The 13,975-nt window shown below is 35.9% G+C and overlaps 1 protein-coding gene across 3 annotated transcripts; it reads left to right on the forward strand.

Annotated features, from left to right (window-relative positions):
- Positions 1–445: 445 nt before the first annotated feature.
- Positions 446–5,850, forward strand: LOC107759782 (polyadenylate-binding protein-interacting protein 6). Of its 3 annotated transcripts, none has more exons than XM_016577792.2 (4): positions 454–605; positions 1,887–1,996; positions 3,848–4,275; positions 5,427–5,850. In XM_016577792.2, exons 3-4 carry the CDS (start codon positions 3,871–3,873, stop codon positions 5,595–5,597), a joined length of 576 nt encoding a protein of 191 aa, XP_016433278.1. In that variant the 5' UTR covers positions 454–605; positions 1,887–1,996; positions 3,848–3,870; the 3' UTR covers positions 5,598–5,850. The 3 variants fall into 3 exon arrangements, with proteins under 3 accessions (XP_016433276.1, XP_016433278.1, XP_016433277.1); XM_016577791.2 differs by lacking the exon at positions 1,887–1,996 and adding an exon at positions 2,731–2,763 and having other exon boundaries at positions 456–605; XM_016577790.2 differs by lacking the exon at positions 1,887–1,996 and having other exon boundaries at positions 446–605.
- The last annotated feature ends 8,125 nt before the right edge of the window (positions 5,851–13,975 follow it).

A 13,975-nucleotide genomic window follows, 5' to 3' on the forward strand; every position in this document is an offset into this window, starting at 1 on the left:
TTGCTGAAATCCACTACAACCAAATAAATATTTTAAAGGCAAGCAATTATTAGAACAACTTCAAAGAAAGTAAAAAAATTCCACCTCATTGATAATACGATTAAGGGTTTTACGAAGACTGAGAGGAGTGATCTTTCCAAATTTGAATCAAATAGTAATTTTATAAGAGATCAAATAGTTATTTCTAATAAATAATCTAAAATAATTTTTTAAAAAAATATTTCAATGTTTATTTATGATCTTTATGGGTAGATTATAATAATTTAGTCAAATAGTTTTCTCTTGGTTAATATTATTAAGTAGTTTTTTAAATAATTATGCTAACACTTAATAAATCACTACTCCAACTCGACTTCTTGATATAGGGCCAAAGTTACAATATTCCTAAACCTGAGGGACCAAATAATTACCGGTCCCTTCCCTCTTCTCATTTTCTTCGGTCAATTTAGTGATGAACGACAGAAGACCTATTGCACTTTCTCTCTCCATTTTCGCAGAGAGAAAGGAGATTCCCTTTTAAGTCTTTGATCGATCTCTATCTTCGTTTTCCCGGCGAAATTAGGGTTTGAATATCGCTCATCGATCTCTGTTCCTCGATTTCCAAGGTGAATTTCTTTCTCTTTTATCTTTCTTCTTGCGATCACTGATCGATCGCTCCCTTGCTCGTCCGCACACGCACGTAAAATTTCTGTTTAGTTTTTTCACTTTGTTTTTTTTAATCTTCGTATCGTTTTTATTTATATTTTTTATCGTTTTTTTTGCTTTGATTTTCTGTATCTGATCATCTGGTATCTCTTCTCTATTTCCGGCTCGCAGTTGTTTCAGTGTAAGTTGTATGTTTAGGGTTGGAATTTTGATTCGTTCGCTTCTATTTTTATGCGAATGTTATGCAAAGTGAGAGCGTCTCGACTTTTGGCTATAGGTAGTTACGGAGGTTTCCTCGAGATTTTTTTTGTAGTTGTTGTTATTGCTGATTTGCCTCTAATTTGTGCAGATAGTATGCGAGATCTATTCTGTGTATTTGTTTCAATGAGTGTCTATTCCATGTAGTACAAGGCCTTTTGAGCAAACTTTAAGAAATTTATTTATTTCAAATCTTCTGTATGCTTCAAGTTTTTGCTTTGTACGAATGCGAGTCCAAGTTAGAACGTCTCTTTAGGTCCATTCATAGCTAAGCGCATCATACAGTATAATATTTTGGCTGAGCTTCCAGAAAGTTGTGTATTCCTGATGTTTAGACTTTAGGGACCTACTTGTATGACATCTTCAAGCTTTTGGCTTGCATGGGTACTAGTTGAAGTTGGAGCATTTCTTTAGGTCTCTCATTAGCAATGCACATTAATTTTTTTGGCAAACTTTGAGGACGTTGTGTATTGGTGACGTTTTAGGAAAGAATAGACGGTGGTCGATGCCAGCTATGGTCAAATAATCTACATGTCTGACCTCCTCATGTTGTGGTAGTTTAAATTTCTTTTTAACTCTTTGGATCACATGTAAAAATCTTCATGTCTGTTGACATTTCCAGGAGAGACTGACATCCAATTTGTCGCCTATTTACTTAAGGAACTGTACTTTAGTTTTCTCAATGTTTTCTTAGTCTAAAAAATGTAAGTAATTGATACAGTCCGTCTGATATCTTATTGATCTACCACTTGAAAAACAATATTTTCTTTTTTGGCTTATGGCTATCTCTTGGAGCTCTTTGATGTGGACTTGCTTCTTAATGTGATTGGCGCAACATATAGTGTATTCTTTTTTTTTTTTGGGTGGGGGATAAGGAACTATGTTTGGCAAAACAAAATTAAAATTTCTTTCTCTGTGAAGTAGTTGATTAGAATTAGAGGTAAAATGCAAACTTCTGAACATAACAAAGTGTCTTCATGCAGGGACTAATTCTGTGTTGTATTTTATTGTTTGATCCATTTTTTTTCCAGAGTAAGTGCTTTTCTCTAATTAGATGCATCTTTTATCGGCTAAGCAAATCAGTGAGAAACGTGTAAGTTCCTTTCTTGAATTAGATGCGTTTGTCATTTATTGCTCAAGTTTCCAGTGAGAAATGTGAGTAACTGCTTTTTCAGAACTAGATGCATTGCTTTTTATCAAGAAAAAAGAAAACCATGAGTTGGAAACCTAAATCAGAAAAAATATCTCCCCAAAAGAGAACCCTATGTTTCCCCTTCTCCAAGCTTTTTTAGCATCTGAATTAGCCTGATTTTCTTTCTTTGGTGAGTGAAATCCAAAGAAATACCCTAAATGCTGTTGTCCAGAGAAAGTGCAGTTAAGTTTGTTTAGGAACTCCACAATAGTATTTGAAGAACTTGGATAGGCTACAAATTTCCCGAAGTAAGCAAATGAATAAGTTGTATTTTTCTTTTTTCTTTTTTGAGTTTTGCATATAAATGGCCGAGTGAATTGCGCTTGGTTGTATGATGATGACCATCATCAGTTATATAAGTGCTGGTAGAAACTCGTCAAAGCATCTACTTCGTAACCTGGACTATGTCTATTAAGACATGAGAGTGCAGTTTCCTTCTTCTTCCTTTCTTAAATAAGACTAAACTTCTTGGAAACAAAGAAACAAGTCCCCCCTCCCCCCATCCCCCCACCCCACGCCCGATAGAATGAAGTGATTTTGTTATTAACCTCTTATTTAATTTGATTTTCTCTTATTTGGTTTGGGATGTGTCCAGTCTATCCCTTTGTAACTTATATCTACTCAAACTATTGCAGAGTGGATCTTGCTGTCTTGAATTTTCTCTGATGGTAAGCAACCCCCACTTCTAACCGAGAGGTTGTGAGTTCGAGTCTCCCCAAGAGCAAGGTGGGAAGTTCTTGGAGGGAAGGATGCCGGGGGTCTATTTGGAAACAGTCTCTCTACCCTAGGGTAGGGGTAAGGTCTGCGTACACACTACCCTCCCCAGACCCCACTAAGTGGGATTATACTGGGTTGTTGTTGTTGTTGTTGTTATCTGCTTGAGCTTTTTCTCAATCTTTGGATCTGATCGGTGAATAGTGGATACTTGGTGGAGATGTAGGACTAGTTTTGAGATTTGCTTTCATAACTCTGGCTTGAGCTAGGATAAATAAAGAAAGATCAGTGTTTTTAAAAGCGGAAAGCGCAAAAAAGCGGCAAGGTCCATGTGACTTAAAGAGAAAAGCGTGAAATGAAGCACACTCTTAATACATATAAGTTCAGTACTATAATTATCTGAGAAATTAAACGTGACATAAAATTTCCAAAGCATTTTATTGAACAGATCTTCTGTGAAGTAGAGTGTTGCAGAGATGCCAAGTGAAGTGTACCCATAAATCTATGGGCTCGTGACAGGCTTCAGTGACCAACAAGCATATTTCTACTAAGGTGTTGAAATAGTGAAGAGGGGAGAGAAGCGGAGAAGATGTTTTCCTTTTAATTGCATGTCTTCGATCTAGCTCAATTTTTTATCTGGGCAAAGGAAGGGGGAACCAGAGTTTGACTCTGCTAATAGATTAAAACATTATTGATGTCTTAGTTAATCTGTGGTGCCAAATTCGCATTTCTGTTTGTGTCAGAAGTTCATTTCAGCTATGCTGAGGAGTACTACCCTTTTTAATATTACCTTATTCTTGTGTTTAATTTTAGATACCTTTATGAGTAAAATTACTCTCCCTGAACAGAATAATAGCCTCCTGCAGTCTGAATCCAGCTCATATCCATATGTAAAAAGAAGTCAAAAGTAATTATTAGTTTGCACTATATGTTTGGGATATTAGTTGTCAATGCTCTTATTTTGCACTATATGTTTGGGATATCCGTTGTCAATGCTCTTACTGCGGTTGCTTATCCTTCTTACCTTTTTTTCAACAGTGAGCTCTATATGCACTGCACCAATGAAGACAGGAACATCAACTCTGAATCCTTATGCAGAATCGTATGTGCCTATTTCGAGAAGAGGGGCACCTGATGGAAACAAAGAAGCTAGATTTTCTCCAAAAGAGTTCAAGAGTGGAAGTGAGGCTGTTTGGTTGGCACCTGGTGTCACAGCAGGTCGAAGTCAACAGCAGACTCACCAAACTACTGATCAGTACAAACTGAAGGACTATTCAGCTTATGGCTCACCATCACATAGTCCTGCAGGAGCTATGGGTAAACAAGTTCTGGACGAGGAATCCGACATGGATTTGGCTTATCTTCAGATGACTTTTCCTGGCATGTCAGATGAATCGCTTTCTGAGGTCTATTTAGCAAACAATTGTGATCTTGATGCTGCTGTTGACATGCTGAATCAGCTTGAGGTGAATTTTCTATGTTTGAAATCTGATATAAGTAGATTGTGTTTTTCATGGCATTAAAAGTTTGTTCTTGTTCTGATGGAGTTTCATTACGAAAGCATACCTTCATCGCGTCCACTATGCACTCAGTTCTTCATGCTATTATCATGCCTTGCCAATAAATTATTAACAATATTCTGGATGAAGATTGGACAGCCTTTAAAAAGTGAAACATAATTTGAAAGACTAGGAGAAGCTTTTACTTGCCTCTTCCAAAAAGGACTTGCAAAAGCTGTGTTGTTGGAAATAACTATGTTATTTCATAAATAATGTTCCTTCAACTCTCTTCCTTTATATGCTGTTTTGCCTCATCAAATAAGCCCAATGATCTATCTACGGTTGGAAATTGCTACTAACAGTAATTAAGTTGTCTTTCTCACGAAATTGTTTTGGGGAAAGAGGGCAAATAGTTCTTTGGTACATTAAATCTTCCTAATTTACATTGTCGTTCTTCTGGATTTCTTTGGAACTATGTTTTGGGGAAAGAGGGCAAATAGTTCTTTGGTACATTAAATCTTCCTAATTTACACTTTTGCTCTTCTGGATTCCTTTGGCGGGTTTATTGTCTTAGTCTCTTAGATACTCGTAGGGACTTGGGAGTCTCTACATGTTGCACTCTACAAATTTCTCCCATGGTTCCTGCTTCATCTCTCTCTCTCTCTCTCTCTCTCCCTCTCCCTCCCCCCTTTTTGGCCGCAAAATAGACAAGCATGTGAAATGCATAACATTCGGAAGGCATAAGTAAGCTTGTGGCTTTTAATGTGGGAGTTTCCGTCGTTAGGGAAGTATGTGCTCTTTTAGTCTTTTAAACCGGGGTGGGGTGGGTGGGCACATGCAAAGAGGGAGCATATCTTTTCTATCCTTAGTGCAGCACTGCAGCTGAGGGAAAATAATGATACTTTAGTTACCCGGCCAGCTGTTATTTCTGTTCAGCTATTCTGAAACAGGAACTAATGTATTGTGCAAGGTTAGGCAGTGTGGTAGGAAAGGTGCCATTTCAAAGTTGCGTCCCTTTAATTTCCATCTAGTAGATGTTTCATAGTGCCAATATAGAATTGATTTCAGGTGCTTTAACTTCATGGTTCTGATGGAAATTGTTCTCTTTCTTCTTAAAGCTTTACTCTGGTGATTTTTCTGAAAAGCTTCCAGACACTCTTGACATTGGTGACGTGTCGGACTCTGGGTTCTCGGGCGATAGTTCATCTCAAAAATTGAAGACGGTGGTAGGTGAAACTGTTACAGTTGCTTCGTCATCCGGCTTATCAGACTCAGCTCCAGGCAGTTAAGGTGGTTGTGCTGAAGTTTGTTATGAGCAGTTTTTCTATGTCTTGCTGTAGATATGGAAGTGTGGATTCTAAAGAAAAATGTCTTTTTGGTTGCAAATTTTCATAGATACATCTCTCCCTATCATTGTATAGGTTGCCTTCTTATACTTGTATGTCTCTCAGCGGTGGATTCAAGCTCTTCACTTGATAAACTAGTGATCTGAAATTTTTCCTGACAGTCTAATATCTACAGGAAAAGAATGATTTCCCAGCATGTGGATGTTTGTTTCTTGTGCAAATGAAATTGACATGCAAACATATGTTCAAAATGTTGTTAGCTTTGGCCATCGTCAATATCTGACGAGAAAAAGCTTCCTTCTTTTTCCACTAACTTCTTTCTTTGGAATATGTATTTTGTGATGAGCTGATGGTGCAATTTTGGAATGAGGTCAGAGTGCAGATATTTACCAGGGCTAAACAATTGGCAGGGGTCGTTGGCCGTACTACTTGTCTAATCTAAGTTGTCCTTTACTCGTGTTCGATGACATGTGGTGTTGCCGAGTTTCCGTGTAATTTGGAATACGATTGTAGGATGTAGTTATTTCTCAATTTGTAATTGATTTTTACTAAATGCGTTGATTCGCTAAGATGGGAATTAAGAATAGAAGGGGATATGATGATAAAGATGTCAGTCTAGGAATGGCAAGTGGGGCAGGTGCAGGGCGGGTTCTGGTTTAACCCGCAAAATTTCAACCTGTATTCACACCCGCCCCACTAAGTTTTTCAGTACATTTTTTCTTCAAATTGTCTTATTTTTAGAAACTTTCAATACACCAGTTGGAGCATCTTCATATTGTCTCAAGGCCCAAGGTCCATTCTTGTGATATTTCCGATAATGTGATAATTAGAAAACTAGAAAAATAAATTGTGATTTGTGATATTCACACGGATATGTTATATGAGTAAATTTAAGATAAGAACCAATTCATGCTCAAATTGTTAAATCAAAATTTACTTTACAGATAATGAAAATAATTAGTTGTACCATAAGATTAATCTAGAACATTGATAAAGAAAAGAATCAAATGAAACTCCCAAAGAGTAAGAAAAAGGAATTTAATGCCAATAACTAAAAAATGCAAAACAGATTAACATAGTTGGGTTTTTCAATAACAGTAATCCTATATATGTAGACCTTCTTCATAACATAAAAAGCTTTAGAGATGCATTTTAATGGTTGACGAAGAGCACTCTCAAGTCTCACGGTATGGAGAATAGAGGAAAATATTATTATTTTTTTAATTTTGAGAGGGTCAAATATTTTAAAAAAGTCAAAGTAGTTTATACATAGGAGTAGTGAAGTTCCTCTAATGTTTAATGTCATTTTCGAACATTTCGAGCTTTATACAATAATCAAAGGTATTTAGATTGAAGCAGGAAAAATAAATAAAAATATTTGGAAATTAAAGTCAACACAGTATAATGATACACGTGAATATTTTTAAAAAATGGTATAAGCAACAGATTGAAAAGCTTGAAGACGAGATTGATGCGAGTAACTAAATTTACAGTAGGAAAATATTGACCCGCCCCCGCCCCGCAATCCGCAAAAATTTCTTTTAAGAAAAATCAACCCGCCTCGCCCTGCACCGCACCCGCACATGCCCAAACCTGCACCGTCCCGCATAGGCTCAAACCCTCACCGCCCCATTGCCATCCCTAGATGTCACATTTTGGGAAATGCACCATGTCTTATCCCTTATTAATATGGATTTAAGTTGCATATATTGACACCGTAAAAATTCACCTTGGCGCAATTTAACTTGTAGTAGGTTACGTACAACAACAACAACAACATCCCAGTATAATCCCACAAGTGGGGTCTGGGGAGGGTAATATGTACGCAGACCTTACCCCTACCCCGAGGGGCAGAGAGGCTGTCTCCAAGAGACTCTCGACTCAAGAGAGCAACAAGAGACAATATATTAGTACTATCAATAGACTCATAGTAAATAACATAAAATACATAACAAAATAACAAGAATATAAGAAATATAGGAAATACGAAAAGGATGTAAGGTATACTAATATCCAACAGATATAGCCCTGCATTAGTAGTTGATCAGTAACATCCTAAGTCTAACTCCTAAATGGCTAGTCTACCTCTAGTGCGCTGTAGTAATATTCACAAACTTCTCCCTAACCTACAACCTTAATGCTCGACCTCCACAATTCCCTGTCAAAGGCCATGTCCTCAGAAATCCTAAGTCGTGCCATGTCCTGCCTGATCACCTCCCCCCAATACTTCTTAGGTCTCCCTCTACCTCTCATCGTACAATTTATTTTACGTAGTAGGTTACGTACAATTTATTTTAAGTTTTAGGTATAATTCCTCTAAATTATCCGCGTTTGTAATTTTTGTACTTAAACTATTTGTTGTTGCTATTTCCCTTTTGAATTATATTATTTCCTATTTAAAGTCCCTCGAAAAGTCTATTTAAAACCCCAAATTTTTTAATTGGCGTTGAAATTGGTTTCACCTTTTTTGTAGTGTGTGAGAACTAAAAATTAGGCTATGACGAGCACCTATATGAGATTTTTGGATTAATTTTTTTAATTAACTGTTCTTTTTTTTGTTGTTGAGAAAATAGAAACATTAAATTAATACTAAACTAGTTCCACCATATTACAATTCATAGTGATGTTACTTAGGACATTCAGATTACCTAGACTTGCTAGCGTATTAACAAAAAGAACCCCACCAAGTTTATCTTTTTCCACTGCATAGTTAACAAAAATGGAAGGCCTTGCAAAGCGGGTAATCTTATTCAACTTGGATTGATGGGAAGCTTCCTTTGCTAATATGTGTGCAACTGCATTTCCTTGACGGAAGGTGTGTCTAATAGCCAGGTATTTTAGTTGTAACATTAACAACCTGCAGTCATAAATAAGATCGTTAAATACTCCATTACCTTCTTTTATTAATTTAATCGCCTCCGTTGAGTCTGCTTCAATCTCTAGTGGTTGTAGTTGCATTTCCAAAGCAATTTGGAGGCCTTGTTTCAGTGCTAGAAATTCTGCCTAAAGTGGAGATGCCGCATATGTGCAGTTTGTAAAGCCCACAATCTAGTTTCCATTGGTGTTTCGGGTGAGGCCACCTAAACCAGATTGAAGGTTTTCCTCCTTGAAGGAACCATCCACATTTAATTTGTAACAACCATTTGGTGGCTTATGCCATTTGATATAAATAGTACAATTCTTGGTGATACTATTATCAGAGGCAGATAGAAATTTATATTCCAAAGCATAATGAATAATATTTTTTGTAGCCAATGATAAAGCCATATTATTGTGATTGTTCTTGTTCTTATTAATCCATAGACTCCATAGTATAAACGGGAAGAACTCTGACCAGTTAACATGAAAACTAGGTGTGTGTAAATTTAGATCTCCTACCCAACATAGCCAGTGAGTAGTAGAAGGAATGTTTATATTGGACACTCCTAACTTAAACCAGAAAGATTTGGCAATAGAACAATAGAAGAAAATATGAGTTATAGTTTTTGTAGAAGCTTTGCACACATGGCATATTACGTCAACATTAATACCTATGTGATGAAGATAAGATCTACAAGTAAGCCTTTCATGAAAACACCGCCATAAGAAAAAATTAATTTTATTGGGGCATTTTACATTCCAAATCCAAGTGAAGTCTTTGTTCGAAGAGGAGGGGTCATCAATAATTTTATAACAGGATTTCGTACTAAAGAGACCACTATTGTTGCCAGACCAAGTAGAGATATCATTGGTTTTATTTTTCAAGGGTAGTGAAATGATACACAAATTATCGAAAATATTTTTAGGCAGATTGAAGGATATTTTATATAGGTCCCATTTATTATTCTTACAAAAATCTTTTATTTTGAGAGATATATCACTTTTGGTCAAGCGACCTTTAATAAACTTTTAAGGCAAGGAATATTTGGGATCCATCTGGATATCCAAATATCCAAATTAGAATTGGCTTTCTGTAGCCAAAGAATTCCAAGATTGCAGTAATTCCAACCTTTCAGAACAATACTCCAAATAAAGGACGTATTGATTTTAGTTTTCCTAAATGCATGGTTATTAACAAGGACCTTGACCCACGATACATGCGGGTAGTATAAGAGTCACCAAGTTAAACCAGTTAGAAGGGCCAAATTTTTTGATTTGGCAGACCTTATGCCCAACCCCCCAGCTTCTTTATCTTTTAGAAGCACATTCCAACTAAGTAGATATAGTCTCTTTTTAGTGTCGGAAGATCCCCAAATGAAATTTCTTTGCACCTTATCAATTTGTTTCAAGATTTTTGAAGGTAAAAAAGCGTATTGCATCACATGGTTTGGAATTGAGTTGAGTGTTGAAGTTGCGAGGGTTGTCCTTCCTTTCATGCATTTAGTTTTCTAATTTGATAGTCTAGAATGCATATTATCAATAATGAATTGATAGTCTAAGGGCTTTGGCTTCCTGTTCAAAATAGGAAAACCTACGCACTTCCCGAAAGTAGAGATGATTTTGATGCCGAAAAGGTTTGCAATCAAGTCAGCATCATTTGTAAGGCAATTTTTAGAGAAGAAAATTTTTGATTTAGTGTAATTGACCTGTTGCCCAGTCAGAGCACAAAAAAGTTTGAGAGCATTCAAGATAGTATGACATGATTTTCTATTAGCTTTGACCATTAATGTGAGGTCATCTGCAAAAAATAGATGTGATAAATTTGGCCCCATATTATGCAGGCTAATGGGATCCCATTTATTCACGTCGACTTGATGGTTTATTAATCGAGAAAACATCTCCATACAAAGAATAAAAATGTATGGGGACATTGGATCTCCTGTTTGATCCCTCTATTTGGGCAAAAAATTTTAGTTCTCGAGCCATTGACGAGCACAACAACTTTATTAGTACAGACACAACTCATAATGAGCTTTGAGATCATTGGGGGAAACCTAAAGTATCTCAACATTCTAAAGATGAACAACAATTCCAATCGATCAAAAGCTTTTTCAAAATCAATTTTCAGGATCATATTAGCTTTTGACCCTTTCATTCTGTTGAATCTTAGTAACAGCTCTTGAATGATGATAGCATTATCGTTAGCTCTTCTATGCTTTAGAAAGCTTGTGTGATAAGGGCTAATAATCTTATCTAGAAAAGGCTTGATTCTATTATCTATAATTTTAGTAATAATTTTATACACTGTGTAACATAATCCTATTGGCCTAAAGTTCTTTAAATTATTAGCATTAGGAACTTTAGGAATAAGACAAAGGTAAGTGTGATTCATATCTTCGGGGATAGACTGGTTGGAGAATACTTGTTGGCAAAATTGAATCACAGAATTATGCACTATATGTCAATATTTTTGAAAGAAAAAAGAGTGCAATCCATCAGGCCCAGGGGCTTTGAATGACTTGAATGAAAAAACAACACTAGTTATCTCGCTTACTAAAAGTGGTTTGTCAAGAGAGGATAAGTCTAAACTAGAGAAGCAACAAGGGTCACTCATAATACTCTTCCTATTGGAGCAATCACGGGAGGTGGTAAAGACAAAGTTATAATAATTAAGAGCATGGTTCATTATAGAGGAGTGATTATCTATCCATTGCCCAGAGTCATCCTTAAAGTATATAATCTTGTTTTTCTTTCGTCTATTAGAGGTCATTATATGAAAAAAGTTGGTGTTAGCATCTCCCTCGTTAATCCATAATACTTTTGATCTAATCTTCCAATAGTCCTCCTCTAATCTTAGAATACTATTGAACTCATATTTAAGGGATTTTTCTAAGCCTTGTAAAAAGAAACTAGTAGTATGACGGGGAGAAGATTGAATACCTTGTAATCTAGCTAAAATCCTCCTCCTTTTTTGAAAAATATCCTCAAATGTATTGTTCTTCCAAATATTTACACATCTTTCAAAAGTCGTGGAAGCATTGCTTAAATCCTTATCCTTCCAGCATTGATAGACTGGGTTTATGAAATCTGGATGTTTACACCCAATGCTTTCCAGCCTAAAGGGCTTATTAAAGGCACATTAGATTTAGGGATAAGTTGTACTAAAAGTGGATTATGATCAAAATGAGCTTTTGGTAGATGAACTATTAAAAAATTAGGGAACAAATTCAGCCAATCGTGGTTACCGAAAATCTTATCCAACCTTTCCATAATTAAGCCTTTTCTTACGTTCCTATTATTTGACCATGTATATTTATAACCTTTGAAGTCTAAATCGAAAAGATTACATCTATTAATTTTGGACCATAAAAAATTAGAACGTCTCCTATTAATAGGATTACCCCCAAAATTTTCTTCTACTGTCATGACATCATTAAAATCTCCTCCTAGTAACCAAGGACCCTTATAACTATCATATATGCTATTGATATTATCCTAAAGAATATTTTTCTTATTTCTGGTAGTACTAGTATAAATAGAGGAAAATAACCAAGTTTTTCATAAGGGGAGTACCTTCACAATAACATGAATTTCTTTTTCCCTTCGTATAAAGTTGTGTACTGTAACTACTGTATGGTCCCAGAGAATAATTATCCCACCAGCTTGGCCAACTTCAGGGACCTCAATCAGTTCATTGAACTCAAAGTCATTGATGAGAGGGAGATGATTTTCCATCTTAGTCTCAAGTAAAGCAACCATGCAGGGTTTATGTGTGACAAACATCTCCCTAAAATTCCTACGGAACTCGTCATTGTTACCACCCCAAATATTTCAAATAATGATATTAGTGGCTCGATTCATGTTGACATTTGGGTTCTGATAAGTTCAAGTCTTTATTGCCATCGTATGCAGGGATGGATTTCTCCTGAGAGGGGGTACTAGAATCATTGCACATCTTCCTACTATTGAATCGTGAAAGGGTGTGCACTTGCGTAATGCAATAGGACATTTGAGAATATGCCTCTTCTCTTGCTTCTCCATGAAGAGAAAGACCTTTACTATTTAGGTTTGAGAATTCGACCACCTGCTCCATAGCTAGGTTGAGCAGATTCTCTAATTCTCCTTTCACCTGTTCTTTTGGTTCGAGAGCCATAGGATGAGTACTTGATTTTTGTTCATCAGTGCAATATAGTGAGGACCATGTGCATGTACTTGAGCATGATTGCTTCGTGCACCCCATGACATAAAAATGTGGTTGAGATTGATGATCTCCTATGGAGGAGGATAGGAAGGTCCATCCCCACTTTTTGGGGCTAGAGAGGAACAATGTAATATGGTAAATCCCGCTGGGCATGGATTATCTGCTTCAGATTGTTGTTATTTTTTATTTGTTTGTCTTTTTTATTCAATTTTCCTCGTTAAAACTCTGCACCTTTTGCTAATGCTAGTTAATACAATTGAAAAATCCATAACCTAGAATAACAATAAAACACCAAACTAAACTAATCAATAACAATAAATCTAGTTATATATCAGGATATAATCATATTATACTAAAAGTAGGAATCTCTTACCTTCAAAAGTTAATTTACCATTTTGTCCCTGATGCAAAATAATAAACATTCAATTAAATAATTCATATTTTGTTTATTTAATTTTACCCTCTATTTAATTGTATGATACTTGCGTGGGATCATTTCGAGTGAGTTGAAAATTAAATTTGCTATTTAATTAGGGTCCTATTAAATGGTTTATTATGACTAGTATGAACGTGGGACTTAAAGAAATTTATCACCTACCAAAGCATTTTCACCACCATTAACTTAAGCGACAAAAGTGATGTTCGGAAAACTTTTGGATTTCTCTGTCATCCTTTCTCCATCTGCACCAATAGCCATCCGTTACCACAATAAATTGCTAATCATTTATCGTATCTGTTGAAAAATATTATCAGCCTACTGATGAGCTTACATAAATAGAGTGATAAATTAGTAATACACATACCATCATCATTAGAAGAAACAATAGAGAAAATTAAGCTGCAGATTTATCAGGCAAGTTAATTTTTTTGTTAGTTCATATGAGTATTCATGAAACTGTATATTCTTGTTTATGCAAATTCTTATAAGCAAGCAACACTCTCCACTGTTATTATTTATCTTGCACTGCGATAAATAATTAAGATCTTCTACTGAGATTAGAAGGAGAAGAAACGGTAATAGAGAAGCTGCAAAAACGTTGCATCACCGCTCAAGACGATATTTTTTTTGGTTTTTCACCCCGTGTCTGTCGCGCCCCCTTTTTCTCGCGAAATCGGGCTTGTGACATTTAGGAGGACAACTCGTTCCCTTTTTGGAAATTGGGTTTTTGGAACTTGAAGAGTCGCCACCTAATGATTAAGTGCATTAGGACACTAAGAAAGGTTTGAGTTTGAAGAACCAGAGTTTGGGTAAGGCTAAAAA

This window comes from Nicotiana tabacum, chromosome 1 (genome assembly GCF_000715075.1).
Source record: "Nicotiana tabacum cultivar K326 chromosome 1, ASM71507v2, whole genome shotgun sequence".
Classification (NCBI taxonomy): domain Eukaryota; kingdom Viridiplantae; phylum Streptophyta; class Magnoliopsida; order Solanales; family Solanaceae; genus Nicotiana; species Nicotiana tabacum.

Bases quoted from the DNA above. Each gene is read 5' to 3' on its own strand.
- LOC107759782 (XM_016577790.2), top strand. From the start codon at position 3,871: ATGAAGACAGGAACATCAACTCTGAATCCTTATGCAGAATCGTATGTG. The intron at 4,276-5,426 runs GTGAATTTTCTA...TTCTTCTTAAAG, and splicing joins ACATGCTGAATCAGCTTGAG to CTTTACTCTGGTGATTTTTC.